This window comes from Canis lupus, chromosome 1 (assembly GCF_011100685.1).
Source record: "Canis lupus familiaris isolate Mischka breed German Shepherd chromosome 1, alternate assembly UU_Cfam_GSD_1.0, whole genome shotgun sequence".
NCBI lineage: Eukaryota > Metazoa > Chordata > Mammalia > Carnivora > Canidae > Canis > Canis lupus.
The window spans coordinates 70,729,948-70,748,731 of NC_049222.1; the positions used below are offsets into that span (position 1 = coordinate 70,729,948).

The 18,784-nt window shown below is 40.7% G+C and overlaps 1 protein-coding gene across 11 annotated transcripts in view; it reads left to right on the forward strand.

Annotated features, from left to right (window-relative positions):
- Nucleotides 1-1,505: 1,505 nt before the first annotated feature.
- The window catches only part of ZNF510 (zinc finger protein 510), a 34,920-nt gene continuing 17,641 nt past the window's right edge, over nt 1,506-18,784 (forward strand). For 2 of the 11 annotated variants that reach the window (XM_038526815.1, XM_038526811.1), the window contains exons 1-4: nt 1,659-1,749; nt 5,010-5,068; nt 5,957-6,014; nt 7,990-8,032. Coding sequence is in view for 2 of the 11 variants with exons in the window: in XM_038526810.1 (XP_038382738.1) it covers nt 3,535-3,589; nt 5,010-5,068 (114 nt within the window). In the remaining 9 variants the exon portion in view is untranslated. Of the gene's footprint in view, nt 1,750-3,521; nt 3,590-5,009; nt 5,069-5,940; nt 6,015-7,989; nt 8,033-18,784 lie in introns of all 11 variants that reach the window. The other 9 variants (XR_005353938.1, XM_038526810.1, XM_038526812.1 and 6 more) reach the window with 8 other exon arrangements.

The following is an 18,784-nucleotide window of genomic DNA, read 5'->3' on the forward strand; positions in this document are numbered from 1 at the left end:
GCAGGAAAGATTACCACTGGAAAAACAACAGTCTCTTCAATCAATGGTGCTAGGAAAATTGGACATCCACATGCAGAAGAATGAAACTAGACCATTCTCTTACACCAGACACAAAGATACTCAAAATGGATGAACGATCTAAATGCGGGACAAGAAGCTATCAAAATCCTAGAGAACACAGGCAACACCCTTTTGAACTTGGCCACAAGTATGAAGATACATGTATGAAGGCAAGGGAAACAAAAGCAAAGATGAATTATTGGGAGTTAATCAAGATAAAAAGCTTGTGCACAGCAAACAAACAAAAACAGTCAACAAAACTCAAAGACAACCTACAGAATGGGAGAAGATATTTGCAAATGACCTATCAGATAAAGGGCTAGTATCCAAGATCTATGAAGAACTTATTAAACTCAACAGCCAAGAAACAAACAATCCAATCATGAAATGGGCTAAAGTCATGAACAGAAATTTCACAGAGGAAGACATACATACAGCCAAGAAGCACATGAGAAAATGCTCTGCATCACTTCCTATCAGGGAAATACAAATCAAAACCACAATGAGATACCACCTCACACTAGTGAGAATGGGGAAAATTAACAAGACAGGAAACAAATGTTGGAGAATATGTGAGAAAGGTGAACACTCTTGCACTCTTGATGGGTTTGTGAACTGGTGCAACCACTCTGGAAAACAGTGTTGAGGGCCTCCAAGAGTTAAAAATAAAGCTACTCTGTGACTCAGCAAGTACACTACTGGGGATTTATCCCAAACATGTAGATGTAGTGAAACAGCAGGACACCTGCTCCCCAATATTCACAGCAGCAATGTCCAAAATAGCCAAACTGTGGAAGGACCCTCAATGTACTTCAGTAGATGAATGGATAAAGATGGGGTCTATATATACCATGGAATACTCCTCAGCCATCAGAAAGGACGAGCACCCACCCTTTGCTTTGAGGGGATGGAACTGGAGGGTATTATGCTGAGTCAAGTAAGTCAATCAGAGAAGGACAATCATTATAGGGTCTCACATACGGGGAATATAAGGAATAGTGAAAGGGATTACAGGGGAAAGGAAAGGAACTGAGTGGGAAAAATTAGAGAGGGAGACAAACGATGAGAGACTCCTAACTCTGGGAAATGAACAAAGGGTAGTGGAAGGGGAGGTGGGTGGGGTGATGGGGTTACTGGGTAATGGGCATTGAGGAGGGCGCTTGATGGGATGAGCACTGGGTGTTATACTATATGTCGGTAAATCAAACTTCAATAAAAAAAATTTTTAAAAATTAACCTTCCCTGCATAATCCCAATGTTATCAGAATTAACAAAAATAACAATAACTTCCCTTAATATTTCTAATATCAGATCTATACACAAATTTCCCCAGTTGTTCCCAAATGTCTTCTGGTTTTCTCCAACCAGGATCTGATCCATGAACACATCCTATATTTGACATTTTGTCAAAGTCTAAGCCATAACCTCTGGGGCTTTGGTAGGACCAGGGCGCAAGATATTCATACCCGGTGCTAACCCTCTGCCTACTGGCCCCAAGCCCACCCAACACACCGGAAATCCGCAAGGAGCCACGGTGTCTCCCTGGGAAATGTAGTCCTGAAGGTCCTGGCTCAGCGCGCGGCATTGTGGGAACGGATATCCCGGATTTCTCCCTGCGCGTGAGAAGTTCTCCTCACTTCCCGGCTTCCGCCCTCTCTGGCCCTGCGGGCGCGGCCTCATTACTTTCAGGTGAGAGGGGAGCCGGTGCCTGGTCCTCCGCGCGCCTGGTGGGGTGGGCTTGTTCCCAGAGGAAGGGACCCGGACGACTAGGGGCATCCCAGCTGACCGCAAGGCGGGAGCACCCCGCCTGTACCCGAGCCAGATACGAGCGTCGCCCTGGCGGAGGCGGTTGCGGGGCGGGCGGGGGGGCCCTCCCCGCGGGCTCTCCCCGCGGGCTCTGGGGCCTGGATGGGGCGAGTGCTGTGAGACGACGTTCCCCGTCGCCCGAGCACGGGCGCTGACTGCGCGGGCAGGGGAAGATGCCTTGCTGGCGGCGGTGCGCAGTGTGCCTTTAGGATACTGGATGTTGGCCGTGAACCTAGCTAGCATGAAGCACGGACTTGAGCCTCAAAGCCAGAAAGACCGAGTGAATTCCGCCTTTGTCACTCAGGTATAAGTCAGGTTCTCCTCTGAAAATAAAGATATTAGTAAAAACTGCTTCCTGGCGTTGTTTGGAAAGAGAGAAGTCATCATCTATGAAGCATGTTGTCAGTGTGAGTTACTAAACAGTAATAAGTTCAAGGTATAAGCCGACTGGTAGTGTTGTCTCCCATCATATTTAGAAGACACTTTGCTCTTTTTTTATTTAATATTTAACTTAACCTTCACAGCCACTCTTTATAGGTATAACCACAGAATTTTTCTAAATTTTATTTTATTTAAATTCAATTAGTTAACACAGTGTATTATTAGTTTCAGAGGCAGAGTTCAGTGATTCATTAGTTGCATGTCAACCCAGTGCTCATTACATTACATACCCTCCTTAATGCCTGTCACCCAGTTACCCCCTCCCCCAGCAACCCTTTTGTTTCCTATAGTTAGAGTCTCTTATGGTTTGTTTCCCTCTCTGATTTCCTCTTATTTTTCCTCCCTTCCACTATGATCCTGTTTTGTTTCTTAAATTCCACATATGACTGAAATCATATAATTGTCTTTCTCTGATTGAGTTATCTCTCTTAGCATAATACCCTCTAGTTCCAGCCACATCATCGCAAATGGCAAGATTTCATCCTTTCTGATAGCTAAGTAATACTCCGTTGTGTATATATATACACTTCCTCTTTATCCACTTATTGTCGATGGACATCTGGGCTCATTCCATAGTTTTAACCATATAATTATAAAAAGACAAAATGGACTGAGAAGAGGGAAATTATAGACTGAAGGTCAAAAAGATAAGGAAGCCAGGATATAAATACAGATATGCTTTACTCCCAAATTTAGCTATTCCTAATATCCTGCCTACCAGAAACCCAGTACTGCAGCCTTCACAGCACTAGTAAAGTGACTTGTCCCCATATTCCCAGGACTATGACTATAAAGTCAACATTAACTAAATGTCACTCTGTGACAGGTATATATATTCCGGGGTTTCTGTCATGTCTCCAGAGCTGGATAAGACAGCCTCCTGGCACCTCCTGTACTGTTCAGGCTGTCTCTGTCTTGAAGGCTCAGTCTGATACTGTACTGCAATGCTGTCCAATAGATAAAGTGAGCCATATATATAATTTTAAATGTAGCCACATTAAAAACTAAAACATGAAGTTAGTTTTAAGAGCGTACTCTTTATCTCAATATATACAAAACATTATTCAACATGTGGCACTAGCCACATTTCAAATGCTCAACAATGGGATGTGGCAAATGGCTACAATAATGGGTAAGGAGTTCTAATGAATTTGAAGACAATCAAGTTTAAAGCCCTACCAGTGGGTCCAAACCAGGATGATTTTGCTCTCTAGAGGACTTTTGGAAATGGCTGGAGATGATTTGGGCTGTCACAACAGAGGAGAAGTGCTAAGAGCATCTGGTGAGTAGAAACCAGAAATTCTGGTAGACCTTATACAGCCCCCACATGACAAAGAATTAAACAGCCCAAAATGTCAGCATTGCTGAAGTTGAGAAACTCCTCTCAATTAAAGTTTCATTTAAAAGGAATTTGTTTCCTAGGCCTAAGTCTCCATGCCTCTGGAACAAAGTAGCTCTTGTGTAGCAGGGAGGAGAGGAGCCCTGGGGACAAGAGTTGTCCTGGAGGAAGAGCTCATCTGGCAGGAACCACCCTCACCAGAACTTCAGAACAGATGCAGAAGAACCCAGAAAGGAGTTGTTCCTAATTTGCTCCACAGAAGCAGTTCTTAAATTACCTTGTCCAGAAAGAGCCAGACTTGATGATGTCACCACATCCAAAAGCCATTACAGACTGTGTGACAGTGGAAACTGGACCAGGTTGCAGAAAGTAGTGAGCTGGGGTTGAAAGAGATGGGTGACTATCAGGCCATATGGGAGAAGCCACAGCCAGGGCTGAGGAAATTTAGTCCAGTCCTTCTTAAACAGCCCCCCATTTTCTTCATTTTCCCTCTTGCCAGATTCTGAGCCACTTTCACATTGTGTCTGTCACAAGTGGCATCTAAATATAGGCTGAGGCTTCCTTTATCTTGAACACATAGAATTATAAAATGACAGTATCAGAGGGGATTTCTATCTCTGACTTGAAATTTAAAAAACAAAAAAAAGTGGAGCCTGAGATGTATATCCCCAGTCACTCAGGACAGAGCTAGGAGCAAAGCAAAGTGTGGTTCATTTTGTCACACATAAGTCACTAGAAGTGCCTTATCAAAAATCTTACCAAAAGGACAAAATGATTTTAAATTTTTTTAAAATTTTTATTTATTTATGATAGTCACACACACAGAGAGAGAGAGGCAGAGACATAGGCAGAGGGAGAAGCAGGCTCCATACACTGGGAGCCCGACGTGGGACTCGATCCCGGGTCTCCAGGATCGCACCCTGGGCCAAAGGCAGGCGTTAAACCGCTGCGCCACCCAGGGATCCCGACAAAATGATTTTAAAATATTTTGGCACTAAGCATCTTTTTTCCCCCAGAGTTTTCTGTTGATTTTATAACTCAAGGTATAAATAATAATAGGATATTAATATTACCCTCTTTTAATTTTCTGTTAATTAGAGGGGGACATAAAATTAATAGGAAAATAATTTACAGTGACCCAGTGAAAAACAGCAAGGTTACATCCATAGGATCACATCAGACTGTATTACATATTCAGGGAGTGCTGTCTCTATGTGGTGCTTCTTGCCCCTTCTCAAATGTCAACAGAACATTATTCCATAGGGAGGCCCTTTCCCCAGCTGATGTGATGAGATTTTTAGGCAACTGAATCTGGAAGCTCACCAGACCTCTTATAATTCCATTCCTCTTTCCTTATCCCCAGCTTATCCTTCACAGTTCTCTGTACTCCCCCAACAACAGCAGAAAATGAACACATCTCAGGTGAGTTAATTTATATATACCTATTTTTTATTTTTATTTTTTTTATTTATTCATGATAGTCACACAGAGAGGGAGAGAGGCAGAGACACAGGCAGAGGGAGAAGCAGGCTCCATGCACCGGGAGCCCGATGTGGGATTCGATCCCGGGTCTCCAGGATTGCGCCCTGGGCCAAAGGCAGGCGCCAAACCGCTGCGCCACCCAGGGATCCCCTATATATACCTATTTTATAATGAATTTAAAGGTAGTTAACACAGAAAAGTAGCAATAGAAATGGATCCAAACTATTCAGGGAAGGTACAAAAAAGCAGATGAGTAGTTCAGCAGAGTTGGCCTATAGATAGATGCTGCTCTCTGAAGTTACACATTGTCCCCAGTGCAGGTGCAGATCTCTTCCTGACCTTTCAGATAGCCATGGAAGAGAGTCGGACAGTATTTGTTTCAAGATTTGCATCGATAAGAATCTTAAATCAGACCTTCCTCATGATCCTAAAGTCAGGCACAGTGTCTTTGTTGGTCTTCAGATAGAGGATAGTCCAGATCTTTCCAATAACAACCCAGAAATAATTGTAGAATATTGTTTCCACTTTTTCCTCAGTGGAAGTAAGGGGCACGTTGCCAAAGCAGGGTTTTTGTTAATACAGCTGTCAATGTAAATAAATTAGAAGTAGACCTTTTTCTGATCATCCTGCTAGATCCAGAGGTAATACTGAAACTAATTGGAGGTCAGCACGAATAAGTCATATGTTCATGTCCTAAAAATAGCTCTTTTTAAATATTTCTCTCAAGTCCCTGACTCAAACAAGTTGTTTAGCAGAGATCTTAAAAGTTCTGTTCTCTAGCAAATGCTATCACATGGCCATTCACGTTTCAGTCTCTTCACGTTTCAGTCTCTTCTCCTCTGCCTGTGACCTGCACAAATCCGTGACCTAACTACAGTCAAATCCAGTGAGTCTCACCTTGTGCTTACCTCACAGACCTGTCTGCAGTGCCTGACTCTACCCCTACTCTGTCCTTCTGGAAGGTCTCCCATGTTAGTGTCTGTGACAGCCTCTGCTACTGTCCTGCCTCTTGTTTCTTTCATGGAATCATCTTTTTTTTTTTTTTTTTTTTTTTTTTTTTTTTTGCCCTTTCATGTGTCTCATCACAATTTCCGTGCCTTCTCACTATTTTTCAAACTGGTCTTCTTGACTCATTTCATCCCCACTCTGGTTTCAACAATGATGTATTTCCTAGTTCTCACAGATAGAACTCTGTGGCCCACTGTGACCAATAGCATTTTTTTTATTGTTAATTTTATTTATTTTTTGAGAGAGAGCATGAATAGGGAGAGGGACAATCAGAGAGGGAGAGAGAATCCAAGCAGACTCCCGGCTGAGTGTGGAGCCCTACGTGGGCCTTGATCTCACAACCTGAGCCAAAATCAAGAGTTGGATGCTTAGCCAACTGAGCCACCCACGTGCCCCACCAATAGCACTTTTTATGATGATGGAAATGGTCTATATTTGCATTGTCCCAAATGATGGCCACTAGCCATATATACCTGTTAGATACTTGAAATGCAGCTAGTGTGACTAAGGAACCAAATTTTTAATTTAAGTTTTAAATAGTCTCACATGGCTAGGGATTGCCCTATTGAACATAGGTGACTCAACATCTCTGTGCAAGTATCTAAAAGGCATCTCCAGCTCAACTGATTCAAAGTAAAAGTTAATATTTACAGTCCTTCCCAAACTAATTCCCCTCATCTTTCCTTATTCGTTGGGAAATAGAATATCCCTGGTCAACCAGACACCCAAGCCATGGAAGTGCAGTACATCCCTGGCTTCTCTTGTTCTCACTGTCTCAACTCCTGCCATGATCTGGTGTGTAATTGTGTCTTGCTACTTTTCCTATTTGTCAAAGATAACACCAATTTTACATTGTCAAACCTAATGTATTTTATTTTATTTTATTTATTTATTTTTTTTAATTTATGATAGTCACACAGAGATAGATAGAGAGAGACAGAGACACAGGCAGAGGGAGAAGCAGGCTCCATGCACCGGGAGCCCGATGTGGGATTAGATCCCAGGTCTCCAGGATCGCGCCCTGGGCCAAAGGCAGGCGACAAACCGCTGCGCCACCCAGGGATCCCCCAAACCTAATGTATTTTAAATGCATTCCTCTACTTTATTCCTCAAACTGCTGTCTCATGGTCTCACACCTGAACTGTTGGAATAGCTTCTTTACTAACCTGCCTGCTTCTTTCTTTACCTACTCAAGCACATCTTCCACATGGGTAGTTCATCTAAATGCTAGTGAGGTAATGTCTCATCTCTATTTAAATCACCTCACTGGCTCCTCACCCCACACAATAAAATTCCCAGTTTCTCAGAATAACGTTTAGGCTTTAGAGGCCTTACCAGCTCCTAGTTCTGTTTTTTACATTATTGGTGCTCTGACTTTTTTGACAGCCTTTTACTGAGCAGCCAAGATGTTCCAAGGAAGTGATATGTGCTATAGTTAAAGCTTAAACTATACAGATGTTTTTCTTTCCAAACAGTGTTCACAATCTAGTAGGGGGTGCAATATTTAAAATTTTACTATGTGACTTTATTGTACAGCAAAGCCTCATTTGGTTTTTTAAACATATCCTCCTATTCCTAACTGCTTCATATCATCTTCTCATTGTCTTCTCTGGATTGACTTTAGAACCACATCCTCATTCTGTTCACCTGATGCTATGGATTGAGTCGTGTCCCCCCACAAATCCATATGTTGAATCCCTAACCTCCAGCGTGGCTGTATGTAGAAATAGAGCTTTTAGAAGGGAATGAAGATTAAGTGATGTCATAAAGGTAGGATACTAATCCAATAGGATTAATGGTCTTACAAGAAAAGGAAGAGGTCTTTCTCTGTCTCTCTCTCTCTCAATACATAGGCACCAGGCAAAGGCCATGTGAGGACACAGCAAGAAGCCATCTGTAAGTCTGGAAAAGAATGTCACCAGAACCCATGCATCCTAATACTCTTATCTTGGACTTCTGGCCTCCAGAACTGTGAGGAAAGAAATGTCTACCAAATAAGCCAGTCACTGGTATTTCATTATGATAGCCTGTGCAACTAAGATCCCTGGCTCTTTACTTTCTCTTTGTTTTCATTTTATTTTTAATTATGGTAAAGTCCAGATAACATAAAATTTATCATCTTAGCCATTTTTTAAGCTGTACAGTTCAGTAATGTTAAGTACATTCATATTGCTGTGCACCCAAACTCTAGAACTCTTCATCTTGCAGAACTGGAGCTGTATACCTGTGAAACAACAGCTCTCATTCCTCCCACCATTCACCTCTGGCAAACATCATTCTGCTTTCTATTTCCCTACTCATATATGTGGAATCATAGAGTATTTGTCTTTTTGTGACTGGCTTACTTCACTTAAAATCCTCAAAGTTCATGCATGTTATAGCATGTATCAGAATTTCCTTCTTTTTTAAGGCTGAGTAATACAGCATTGTGTGTATATACTACATTTTATTTATCTCTTCATCAGGTGATAGACACTTAGGTTACTTCCACATTTTGGTTATTGCAAATAATGCTGCTATGAACACAAGTGTACAGATACTTCTTTGAAACACTGTCAGTCTAATGGATATATATACCTAGAAGTGGCATTGCTATATCATGTGGTAATTCTCTGTTTAATTTTTTTTAATAATAAATTTACTTTTTATGGGGTTCAATTTCCTAACATACAGAATAACACCCAGTGCTCATCCCGTCAAGTGCCCCCCTCAGTACCCGTCACCCATTCACCCCCACCTCCGGAACTCCTCCCCTTCCACCACCCCTAGTTCGTTTCCTAGAGTTAGGAGTCTTTATGTTCTGTCTCCCTTTCTGATATTTCCTACCCATTTCTTCTCCCTTCCCTTCTATTCCCTTTCACTATTATTTATATTCCCCAAATGAATGAGAACATATAATGTTTGTCCTTCTCCGATTGCCTCATTTCACTCAGCATAATACCCTCCAGTTCCATCCACATTGAAGCCAATGGTGGGTATTTGTCATTTCTAATGGCTGAGTAATATTCCATTGTATACATAGACCACATCTTCTTTATCCATTCATCTTTCTATGGACACTGAGGCTCCTTCCACAGTTTGGCTATTGTGGACATTGCTGCTAGAAACATCGGGGTGCAGGTGTCCCGGCGTTACATCGCATCTGTATCTTTGGGCCCAACAGTACAATTGCTGGGTTGTAGGGAAGATCTACTTTTAACTCTTTGAGGAACCTCCACACAGTTTTCCAGAGTGGCTGCACCAGTTCACATTCCCACCAACAGTGTAAGAGGGTTCCCTTTTCTCCGCATCCTCTCCAACATTTGTTGTTTCCTGCCTTGTCAATTTGCCCCATTCTCACTGGTGTGAGGTGGTATCTCATTGTGGTTTTGATTTGTATTTCCCTGATGGCAAGTGATGCAGAGCATTTTCTCATATGCATGTTGGCCATGTCTATGTCTTCCTCTGTGAGATTTCTGTTCATGTCTTTTGCCCATTTCATGATTGAATTGTTTGTTTCTTTGCTGTTGAGTTTCATAAGTTCTTTATAGATCTTGGAAACTAGCCCTTTATCTGATATGTCATTTGCAAATATCTTCTCCCATTCTGTAGGTTGTCTTTGAGTTTTGTTGACTGTATCCTTTGCTGTGCAAAAGCTTCTTATCTTGAGGAAGTCCCAATAGTTCATTTTTGCTTTTGTTTCTTTTGCCTTCGTGGATGTATCTTGCAAGAAGTTACAGTGGCCGAGTTCAAAAACGGTGTTGCCTGTGTTCTCCTCTAGGATTTTGATAGAATCTTGTCTCACATTTAGATCTTTCATCCATTTTGAGTTTATCTTTGTGTATGTTGCAAGAGAGTGGTCTAGTTTCATTCTTCTGCAAGTGAATGTCCAATTTTCCCAGCACCATTTATTGAAGAGACTATCTTTCTTCCAGTGGATAGTCTTTCCTCCTTTGTCGAATATTAGTAGACAATGAAGTTGAGGGTCCGCTTCTGGATTCTCTATTCTGTTCCATTGATCTATGTGTCTGTTTTTGTGCCAGTACCACACTGTCTTGATGACCACAGCTTTGTAGCACAACCTGAAATCTGGCATTGTGATGCCCCCAGCTATGGTTTTCTTTTTTAATATTCCCCTGGCTATTCGGGGTCTTTTCTGATTCCACACAAATCTTAAAATAATTTGTTCTAACTCTCTGAAGAAAGTCCATGGTATTATGATAAGGATTGCATTAAACCTGTAAATTGCCCTGGGTAACATTAACATTTTCACAATATTAATTCTTCCAATCCATGAGCATGGAATATTTTTCCATCTCTTTGTGTATTCCTCAATTTCTTTCAGAAGTGTTCTATAGTTTTTAGGGTATAGATCCTTTACCTCTTTGGTTAAGTTTATTCCTAGGTATCTTATGCTTTTGGGTGCAATTGTAAATGGGATCGACTCCTTAATTTCTCTTTCTTCAGTCTCATTGTTAGTGTATAGAAATGCCACTGACTTCTGGGCATTGATTTTGAATCCTGCCATGCTGGCAAATTGCTGTATGAGTTCTAGCAATCTTGGGGTGGAGTCTTCTGGGTTTTCTATGTAGAGTATTATGTCATTGGCAAAGAGGGAGAGTTTGACTTCTTCTTTGCCAATTTGAATGCCTTTAATATCTTTTTGTTGTCTGATTGCTGAGGCTAGGACTTCCAGTACTATGTTGAATAGCAGTGGTGAGAGTGGACATCCCTGTCTTGTTCCTGATCTTAGGGGAAAGGCTCCCAGTGCTTCCCCATTGAGAATTATATTTGCTGTGGTCTTTTAGTAGATGGCTTTTAAGATGTTGAGGAATGTTCCCTCTATTCCTATACTCTGAGGAGTTTTGATCAGGAATGGATGCTGTATTTTGTCAAATGCTTTCTCTGCATATATGAGAGGATCATATGGTTCTTGGTTTTTCTCTTGCTGATATGATGAATCACATTGATTGTTTTATGAGTGTTTGAACCAGCCTTCTGTCCCGGGAATAAATCCCACTTGGTCATGGTGAATAATCTTCTAATGTACTGTTGTATACTATTGGGTAGTATCTTGTTGAGAAATTTTGCATCCATGTTCATCAGGGATATTGGTCTATAATTCTTCTCTTTGGTGGGATCTTTGTCTGGTTTTGGAATTAAGGTGATGCTGGCCTCATAGAACGAGTTTGGAAGTACTCCATCTCTTTCTATCTTTCCAAACAGCTTTAGTAGAATAGGTATGGTTTCTTCTTTAAACGTTTGATAGAATTCCCCCAGGGAAGCCATCTGGCCCTGGACTTTTGTGTCTTGGGAGGTTTTTGATGACGGCTTCAATTTCCTCCCTGGTTATTGGCCTGTTCAGGTTTTCTATTTCTTCCTGTTCCAGTTTTGGTAGTTTGTGGCTTTCCAGAAATGCATCCATTTCTTCTAGATTGCCCAATTTATTGGCGTATAGCTGCTCATAATATGTTTTTAGAATCGTTTGTATTTCCTTGGTGTTGGTAGTGATGTCTCCTTTCTCATTCATGATTTTATTAATTTGAGTCTTCTCTCTCTTCTTTTTAATAAGGCTGGCTAATGGTTTATTTATCTTATTAATTCTTTCAAAGAGCCAACTCCTGGTTTTGTTGATCTGTTCCACAGTTCTTCTGGTCTCGATTTTGTTGAGTTCTGCTCGAATCTTTATTAACTCTCTTCTTCTGCTGGGTGTAGGATCTATTTGCTGTTTTTTCTCTAGCTCCTTCAGGTGTAAGGTTAGCTTTTGTATTTGAGTTCTTTCCAGTTTTTGGATGGATGCTTGTATTGAGATGTATTTCCCCCTCAGGACTGCTTTTGCTGTATCCCAAAGATTTTAAACGGTTGTATCTTCATTCTCATTAGTTTCCATGAATCGTTTTAATTCTTCCTTAATTTCCTGGTTGACCCTTTCATTTTTTAGAAGGATGTTTCTTAACCTCCATGTGTTTGAAGTCCTTCCAAACTTCTTGTTGTGATTTAGTTCTAATTATAAGGCATTATGGTCTGAGAATATGCAGGGGACGATCCCAATCTTTTGGTATCGGTTCAGACCCGATTTGTGACCCAGTATGTGGTCTATTCTGGAGAAAGTTCCATGTGCACTTGAGAAGAATGTGTATTCAGTTGAGTTTGGATGTAAAGTTCTGTAGATATCTGTGAAATCCAGTTGGTCCAGTGTATCATTTAAAGCTCTCGTTTCTTCGGAGATGTTGTGCTTAGAAGAGCTATCGAGTGTAGAAAGAGCTAGATTGAAGTCACCAAGTATAAGTGTATTATTATCTAAGGATGTCTTAACTTTGGTTATTAATTGATATATTTGGCAGCTCCCACATTCGGGGCATATATATTGAGGATTGTTAGGTCCTCTTGTTGGATAGATCCTTTAAGTATGATATAGTGTCCCTCTTCAACTCTCACTACAGTCTTCGGGGTAAATTTTAGTTTATCTGATATAAGGATGGCTACCCCTGCTTTCTTTTGAGGACCATTTGAATGGTAAATGGTTTTCCAAACTTTTATTTTCAGGCTGTAGGTGTCCTTCTAAGATGAGTCTCTTGTAGATAGCAAATAGATGGGTCCTGCTTTTTTATCCAGTTTGGCACCCTGCGCCTTTTGATGGGGTCATTAAGCCCATTCACGTTCAGAGGTACTATTGAAAGATATGAGTTTAGTTTCATCATGATATCTATTCAGTCCTTGTTTTTGTGGATTGTTCCATTGGACTTCTTAAAGGGGAATTTTAAGAGTCCCCCTTAAAATTTCTTGCAGAGTTAGTTTGGAGGTCACATATTCTTTCAGTTCCTGCCTGTCTTGGAAGCTCTTTATCTCTCCTTCCATTCTGAATTAGAGTTTTGCTGGATAAAGTATTCTTGGTTGCATGTTTTTCTCATTTAGGACCCTGAATATATCCTGCCAGCCCTTTCTGGCCTGCCAGGTCTCTGTGGAGAGGTATGCTGTTATACTAATACTCCTCCCCATAAAAGTCAGGGATTTCTTGTCTCTTGCCTCTTTAAGGATCTTCTCTTTATCTTTGGAATTTGCAAACTTAACTATTAAATGTCGAGGTGTTGAATGGTTTTTATTGATTTTAGGGGTGGATCTCTCTATTTCCTGGATCTGAATGCTTGTTTCCCTTCCCAGATAGGAAAGTTTTCAGCTATGATTTGTTCAAATACATATTCTGGACCTCTGTCCCTTTCGGCGCCCTCGGGAACCCCAATTAAACGTAGGTTTTTCTTCCTCAGGCTGTCACTTATTTCCCTTATCCTAATCTCATGGTCTTTTAATTGTTTGTCTCTTTTTTCCTTAGTTTCCCTCTTTGCCATCAATTTGTCTTCTTTGTCACTCACTGGTTCTTCCACCTCATTAACCCTCGTCGTTAGGACTTCTAGTTTGGATTGCATCTCATTCAATTGATTTTTAATTTCTGCCTGATTGGATCTAAATTCTGCAGTCATGAAGTCTCTTGCGTCCTTTATGCTTTTTTTCTAGAGCCACCAGAAGCTTTATAATAGTGCTTCTGAATTGGCTTTCTGACATTGAATTGTAATCCAAATATTGTAACTCTGTGGGAGAGAGGACTGTTTCTGATTCTTTCTTTTGAGGTGAGGTTTTCCTCATTTTGCTCAGTGCAGAGTGGCCAAAAACGAGTTGTATTGGGAAAAGGAGAAAAAGAGGAGACAAAGAAGGAAAGAAAAGAGGAAAAGAAAAAAGAAAAAAGGAAGAAAAAAAAGGAAAAAAGAGAAGAAAAAGAGAAAGAAAAAGAAAGGGAAAAAAAGGATGGGGGAAGCAATCAGAAATCAAAAAGAAAAAAAACCCCAAAAAACACTCGGGAGTATCTTCTATTTCTGTATACTTTAAGTCCCTTGACTTCCTCTGGAACTTTTCTGGCTAGCTGGTCTTCTGGGGGAGGGTCCTGTTGTGCTGATTTTCAAGTGTTAGCACTTGGGGGAGCTGCACTGCCCCTTGCCTGCCCTGCCTGGTGCAGGGCTCAGTGGGGGTTGTTTACCCTGTGAGGCCCCAGGAGGAACAACCACAGTGGTGGTGGCCAGCTCTGGAGCCCTGGATTCAGCTCCTGCAGTAACTACAGAGCTCACCGTCTGCAGGGGCCTGGAAGCTCCGGGGGCAGGGCTGCTGATCTGCTCAGCTTGGGGCAAGAGCGTCCTGGCTGTCCTGGGCCTTCCTGGCCTCTGCCTGTCCCGGGGGAGGTCGGATCCTGGGCTGTGTCCCCAGTGCCCTGTGCTCCCGGCCAGGCAGCCCCTTCTCCGGAGCCGCCACTGAGCCCCTCCGAGCTGCTCCCGGGTCAAGCCGTGTGCGCTGCAGCCCTTTAGGGAGCTCGGCGCACTCTCCCCGGGGCGCAAGTGACTGTTAGTGTCCCAGGCAGCCTGAGGGCATCCCTGCCCTCCTGGGGTCTTGCTCTAACTCCCTGGGAGTCCCTTTCTGTCCGTGAAGATTGGTGAAGCTCCTGCTTCTCCGGGATGGGGCTTTCCTGTCCTGGGGACACTCGCCGGGGCCTTAGCCTGGCTCCTCTCGGGGCCCCTCCTCCTTGGATGCCTTTTGTTTCTTTATTTCTTCCACCACCCCCCCCCCCCCCGTCTTCCTACCTTGATAGAAGCGTGAACTCTTCTCACTGTATCATTCCAGCTGTTCTCTCTTTAAATCTCAGGCCGAATTCGTAGATTTTCAGGATGATTTGAAAGTTATCTCGGTAACTTGGTGGGGACAGATGACTTGGGGACCCTACTCTTCTGCCATCTTTGCACATGGCCTCTGTTTAGTTTTTTGAGGAGCCACCATTCTATTCCACAGGAGCTACACCATTTTAAATTCCCACCAGCATTGCACAGGGATTCTGGTTGCTCCACATCCTCGCCAACACTTGATGTTTACTGATAATGACCATTCTAATGGATGTGAGGTCTGGCTCTTTACTTTTGATCTATCCCAAGTCAGCTTGGGTTCCCAAGTCCAGGAAACAGTGTTCTTTTTTCCCCCTTGTCTCCTTCTAGGCTAGTTTCCCCTTTACTGAATCTGCACAGCCCCAACTTTATCTCATAACATTGGCAAAAGTCACCTGATAGTGTATTTGTCCAGTTAGACCATTATCTTCCAAGTTTGGGAACTACCATGGGTTCATTTTCATAGGCTCCATTCTAAACCCTGAGTTTCTCTAGTTGAGATTGCTCATTAAACTGTTTTGAATAAAAGATTATTCCCTCTCTGTAGGGAATGGGCCACTGAACAAATTGGGTTTCTATTCTTCTCGGAAAAATACCTCATTTCTTACAAGATGGACAGATCCCAAGCAGTTACTATATTTTGTTCTAGAAATCTGTGCATACCTATTCTGTGCATGACAAAAAGACCTATTCTTTTGAATGAAGGACTCTCCAAAAGAAAGTTTTCCTGACTGTCCCTGTCTTTTGCATTCTCCAAAATGTCAATTAGCCTCTTCATCTTTAAAACCAGATCATCTCCAGACTGCTTGCATGCTTATAAAGAAGTACTGAACTTCTTGTGGGCAAGCACAATCCCCTTGTAGGAGATGATACATAGGAGGTAATAGGAATAATGTGAACATTTCTTCCTCCTAAATAGAAAACAAGTTATAATTAAAGGAACTAGTTGATTAATTGAGCATTTGAATTGAATCAGCATCAGAATTTATAATTGTCAAAAAAAAAAAAAAAAAGAATTTATAATTGTCAAAGATTGATGTGGTAGGCTTAGTTGATCAAAGGCAGATAGTTGGAAAGGATCGTCAGTCCTGAAGAACAGGTGGGATTTTAATTGGCGTAGAGAAGAGGGAGGTTATTGCATTTTGAGGGAACAATGTGAAGGCCTAAACAGCATCCAAGGTCCAGTGAGAATCTTATGCTCTGGAATTCCTCTTAGGGAATAATAAGAGATAGAGATCGAGATAAAAGTTGGGACCAGACTAGGTCTATTAGTTTGCTAGGGCTGCCATAATAAAGTATCTCAGACTGTGTGATTAATACAACAGATTTACTTTCTCAGTCTGAAGGCTGAAAGTCCAAAATCAGGGAATGGGCAGGGTTGGTTCCTTCTAAGGGATGTGAGAGAAGACTCTTATGGAGGGCTTTTCCCTGTGTCTTCACACAATTTCCCCTCCATACACATCTGCGTCCTGATTTCTTCTTAAAAGGTCACTAATGAAATTGGGTTAGGGCCCACCCTAACAACCTCAATATATGCATTTTGCATCAGACAAAAAGCATATAACACTAGAAGTCCTTGGATACCATCCTTTCATCTGAGTTCTAACAGAACATGGGAAAGAAATTCATACAATAAATGCAGTTTTGTTTATAATGTTTTTATTTGTTTTTAATCTGTTTTAATTTGTTTTTAATCTGGAAGTACAAGCAGAATGTGAACAATGTGAAAGGGATAAGAGTCAAGATGACTTAAGTTTTTCTTGACACAGGGGCAGAATGATGATGATCCCTGTTCCAGAAGTGAATGAGAGCAGAGATCATGCACAGTTTAGTATATTTCTAAGTTGTGTGTGTCTGCATGTGTGCGCACATGGGCATGCACGTGCAGTTGTTAATTGGCCTTCTTTTTGCTAATTTTAAAAGCTTTTTAGGGCAGCCCCAGTGGCTCAGCGGTTTAGCGCCACCTTCGGCCCGGGGTGAGATCCTGGAGACCCAGGATTGGGTCCCATGTCGGGCTCCCTACATGGAGCCTGCTTCTCCCTCTGCCTGTGCCTCTCTCTCAGTCTCTCATGCATAAATAAATAAAATCTTTAAAAAAAAAAAAAAAGCTTTTTAATTACTAATGAATTAATCCTTTTTCTGACATGTGTGACATATATTTCCCTGTTTCATCATTTGTCTCAACATAGTTTGCTAGACCAGGTTCTTTTATTTTTACCAGTGACGTCTTGGGAAATTTTTGACTTATGGAAAGATACAAAGGGATAATGTAATAGACATGTTCCTACTTTCCCAAAATATTAACTAAAATTTTGTTAATTTTTCTCCATGCACTCTTTATTTTTTTTCCTTTTATTTATCTCTTTAACTGAGGTACAATTTTAAAACTAGTGAAGTGCATGTTTATGTATGAACTGGGTGGATTTTTACATCTGTATTCATATGTACAGATGTAATTTACTGCTCAGATTAAGATGAAGAACATTTTCATACCCCTGAAGTTTCCAGATGATAACTACTGCTCTGCTCTGCAAAGACAACTACTATTCTAACATCATATGTCAGGAAAAAAAGAATAACTTCATTTTTAACCATGGAATCATATATAATCTGTACTCTTTTTCAGAGATAGGGGAGGCCTGAGTTGCTTCTCTGTACATAACACTGTTGAGATCATCAGTCTTGCTGTGTTTCACTACTTCCTTTTTATTGCTGGGCAGTATTTCATTATATGACTGTATGATGATTTATTTGCTTATTCTTTTGTTGGTGAGTTTTTCACTTGTATTTTTTCATTTGAGGACTATTATGAATAAAGCCACTGTGAACTTTCTTTTCTGTCTCTTGGTATATCTTCATTTCTTTTGGTTCTACCTAGAAATAGAATGGCTGATTCATAGAATGAACATATGTTCAGCTTTAACATATACAACAATTAGCTTTCTAAAGTGCTTGAACCAATTAATACTACCAGTGTTCTGGCTATACCAAATTCTCACCAACACTTGCTACAATCAGTGTTTTTTATTTTAGTCATCCTGAGGCTATATCATGGTCTCTCATTGAAATTAATAGTTTGCTTCTCTGTAATAAATACTAATTGCAAGTACCATATTTGTGTTTTGGCTGTATAGATATTCTTTTATGTAAAATACTTGTTCAGATCTTTATCTTAATTAGATTATTTGCTTTTATATTGATCAGAGTTTTTTCTGTATTATCAATACAAGTCATTTGCTAGATGTGTATGTTGCAACTTTTTTGGATTCTGTGGCTTGACTTTTTGGGGTTTTTTGGTAATGTCTTTTGATAAACCAAGTTCTTAAATTTAATAAAGATCAGTATCAGGTTTTCTTTAATGATAGCTCTTTTTGCATCTGTTTGAAAGCTTTTTCCCTTCTCCAAGATCACACAAATATTCTCCTATGTTCTTAGCAGATGCTTGATTATTTGAGCTTGATCCACCTGCAGTTGTTTTTGTGTATGGTATAAGGTAGTGTCAAGATTCATATTTCCATGTGGATATCCAGTTGTACTAGCACCGTTTGTAGAAAAGACCATCCTCTGTCACTGAATTACAGCAAGGCCTTTGTTGTCAATTAAGTGACTATTTATATATATATATATATATATATATATATATAATGTCTATATCTAGACTATGTATTCTACTTCTTTGATCCAATTATTTATCTTTTTCCTGGTACTTCACTGCCATAATTACTATTGCATTGCATTAAGTCATAAAGTATAGTAGTCGAAGGCCTTAAAATTTTACTTCTTCAAAAACTTTAGTGGCTAATTTAAGTCCTTTGTATTTTCATAGAAATTTCATCAGTTTCCATAAAAACTCTGGCTAGGTAATTTTTCAAAGTAGAGGTGAAGTCTCTTGACATTTTTCATTAGATTTATTCCTATGTATTTGATCTAATTTGTTTTAGTCTTTTTTTTTTTTTTTTAAGATTTATTT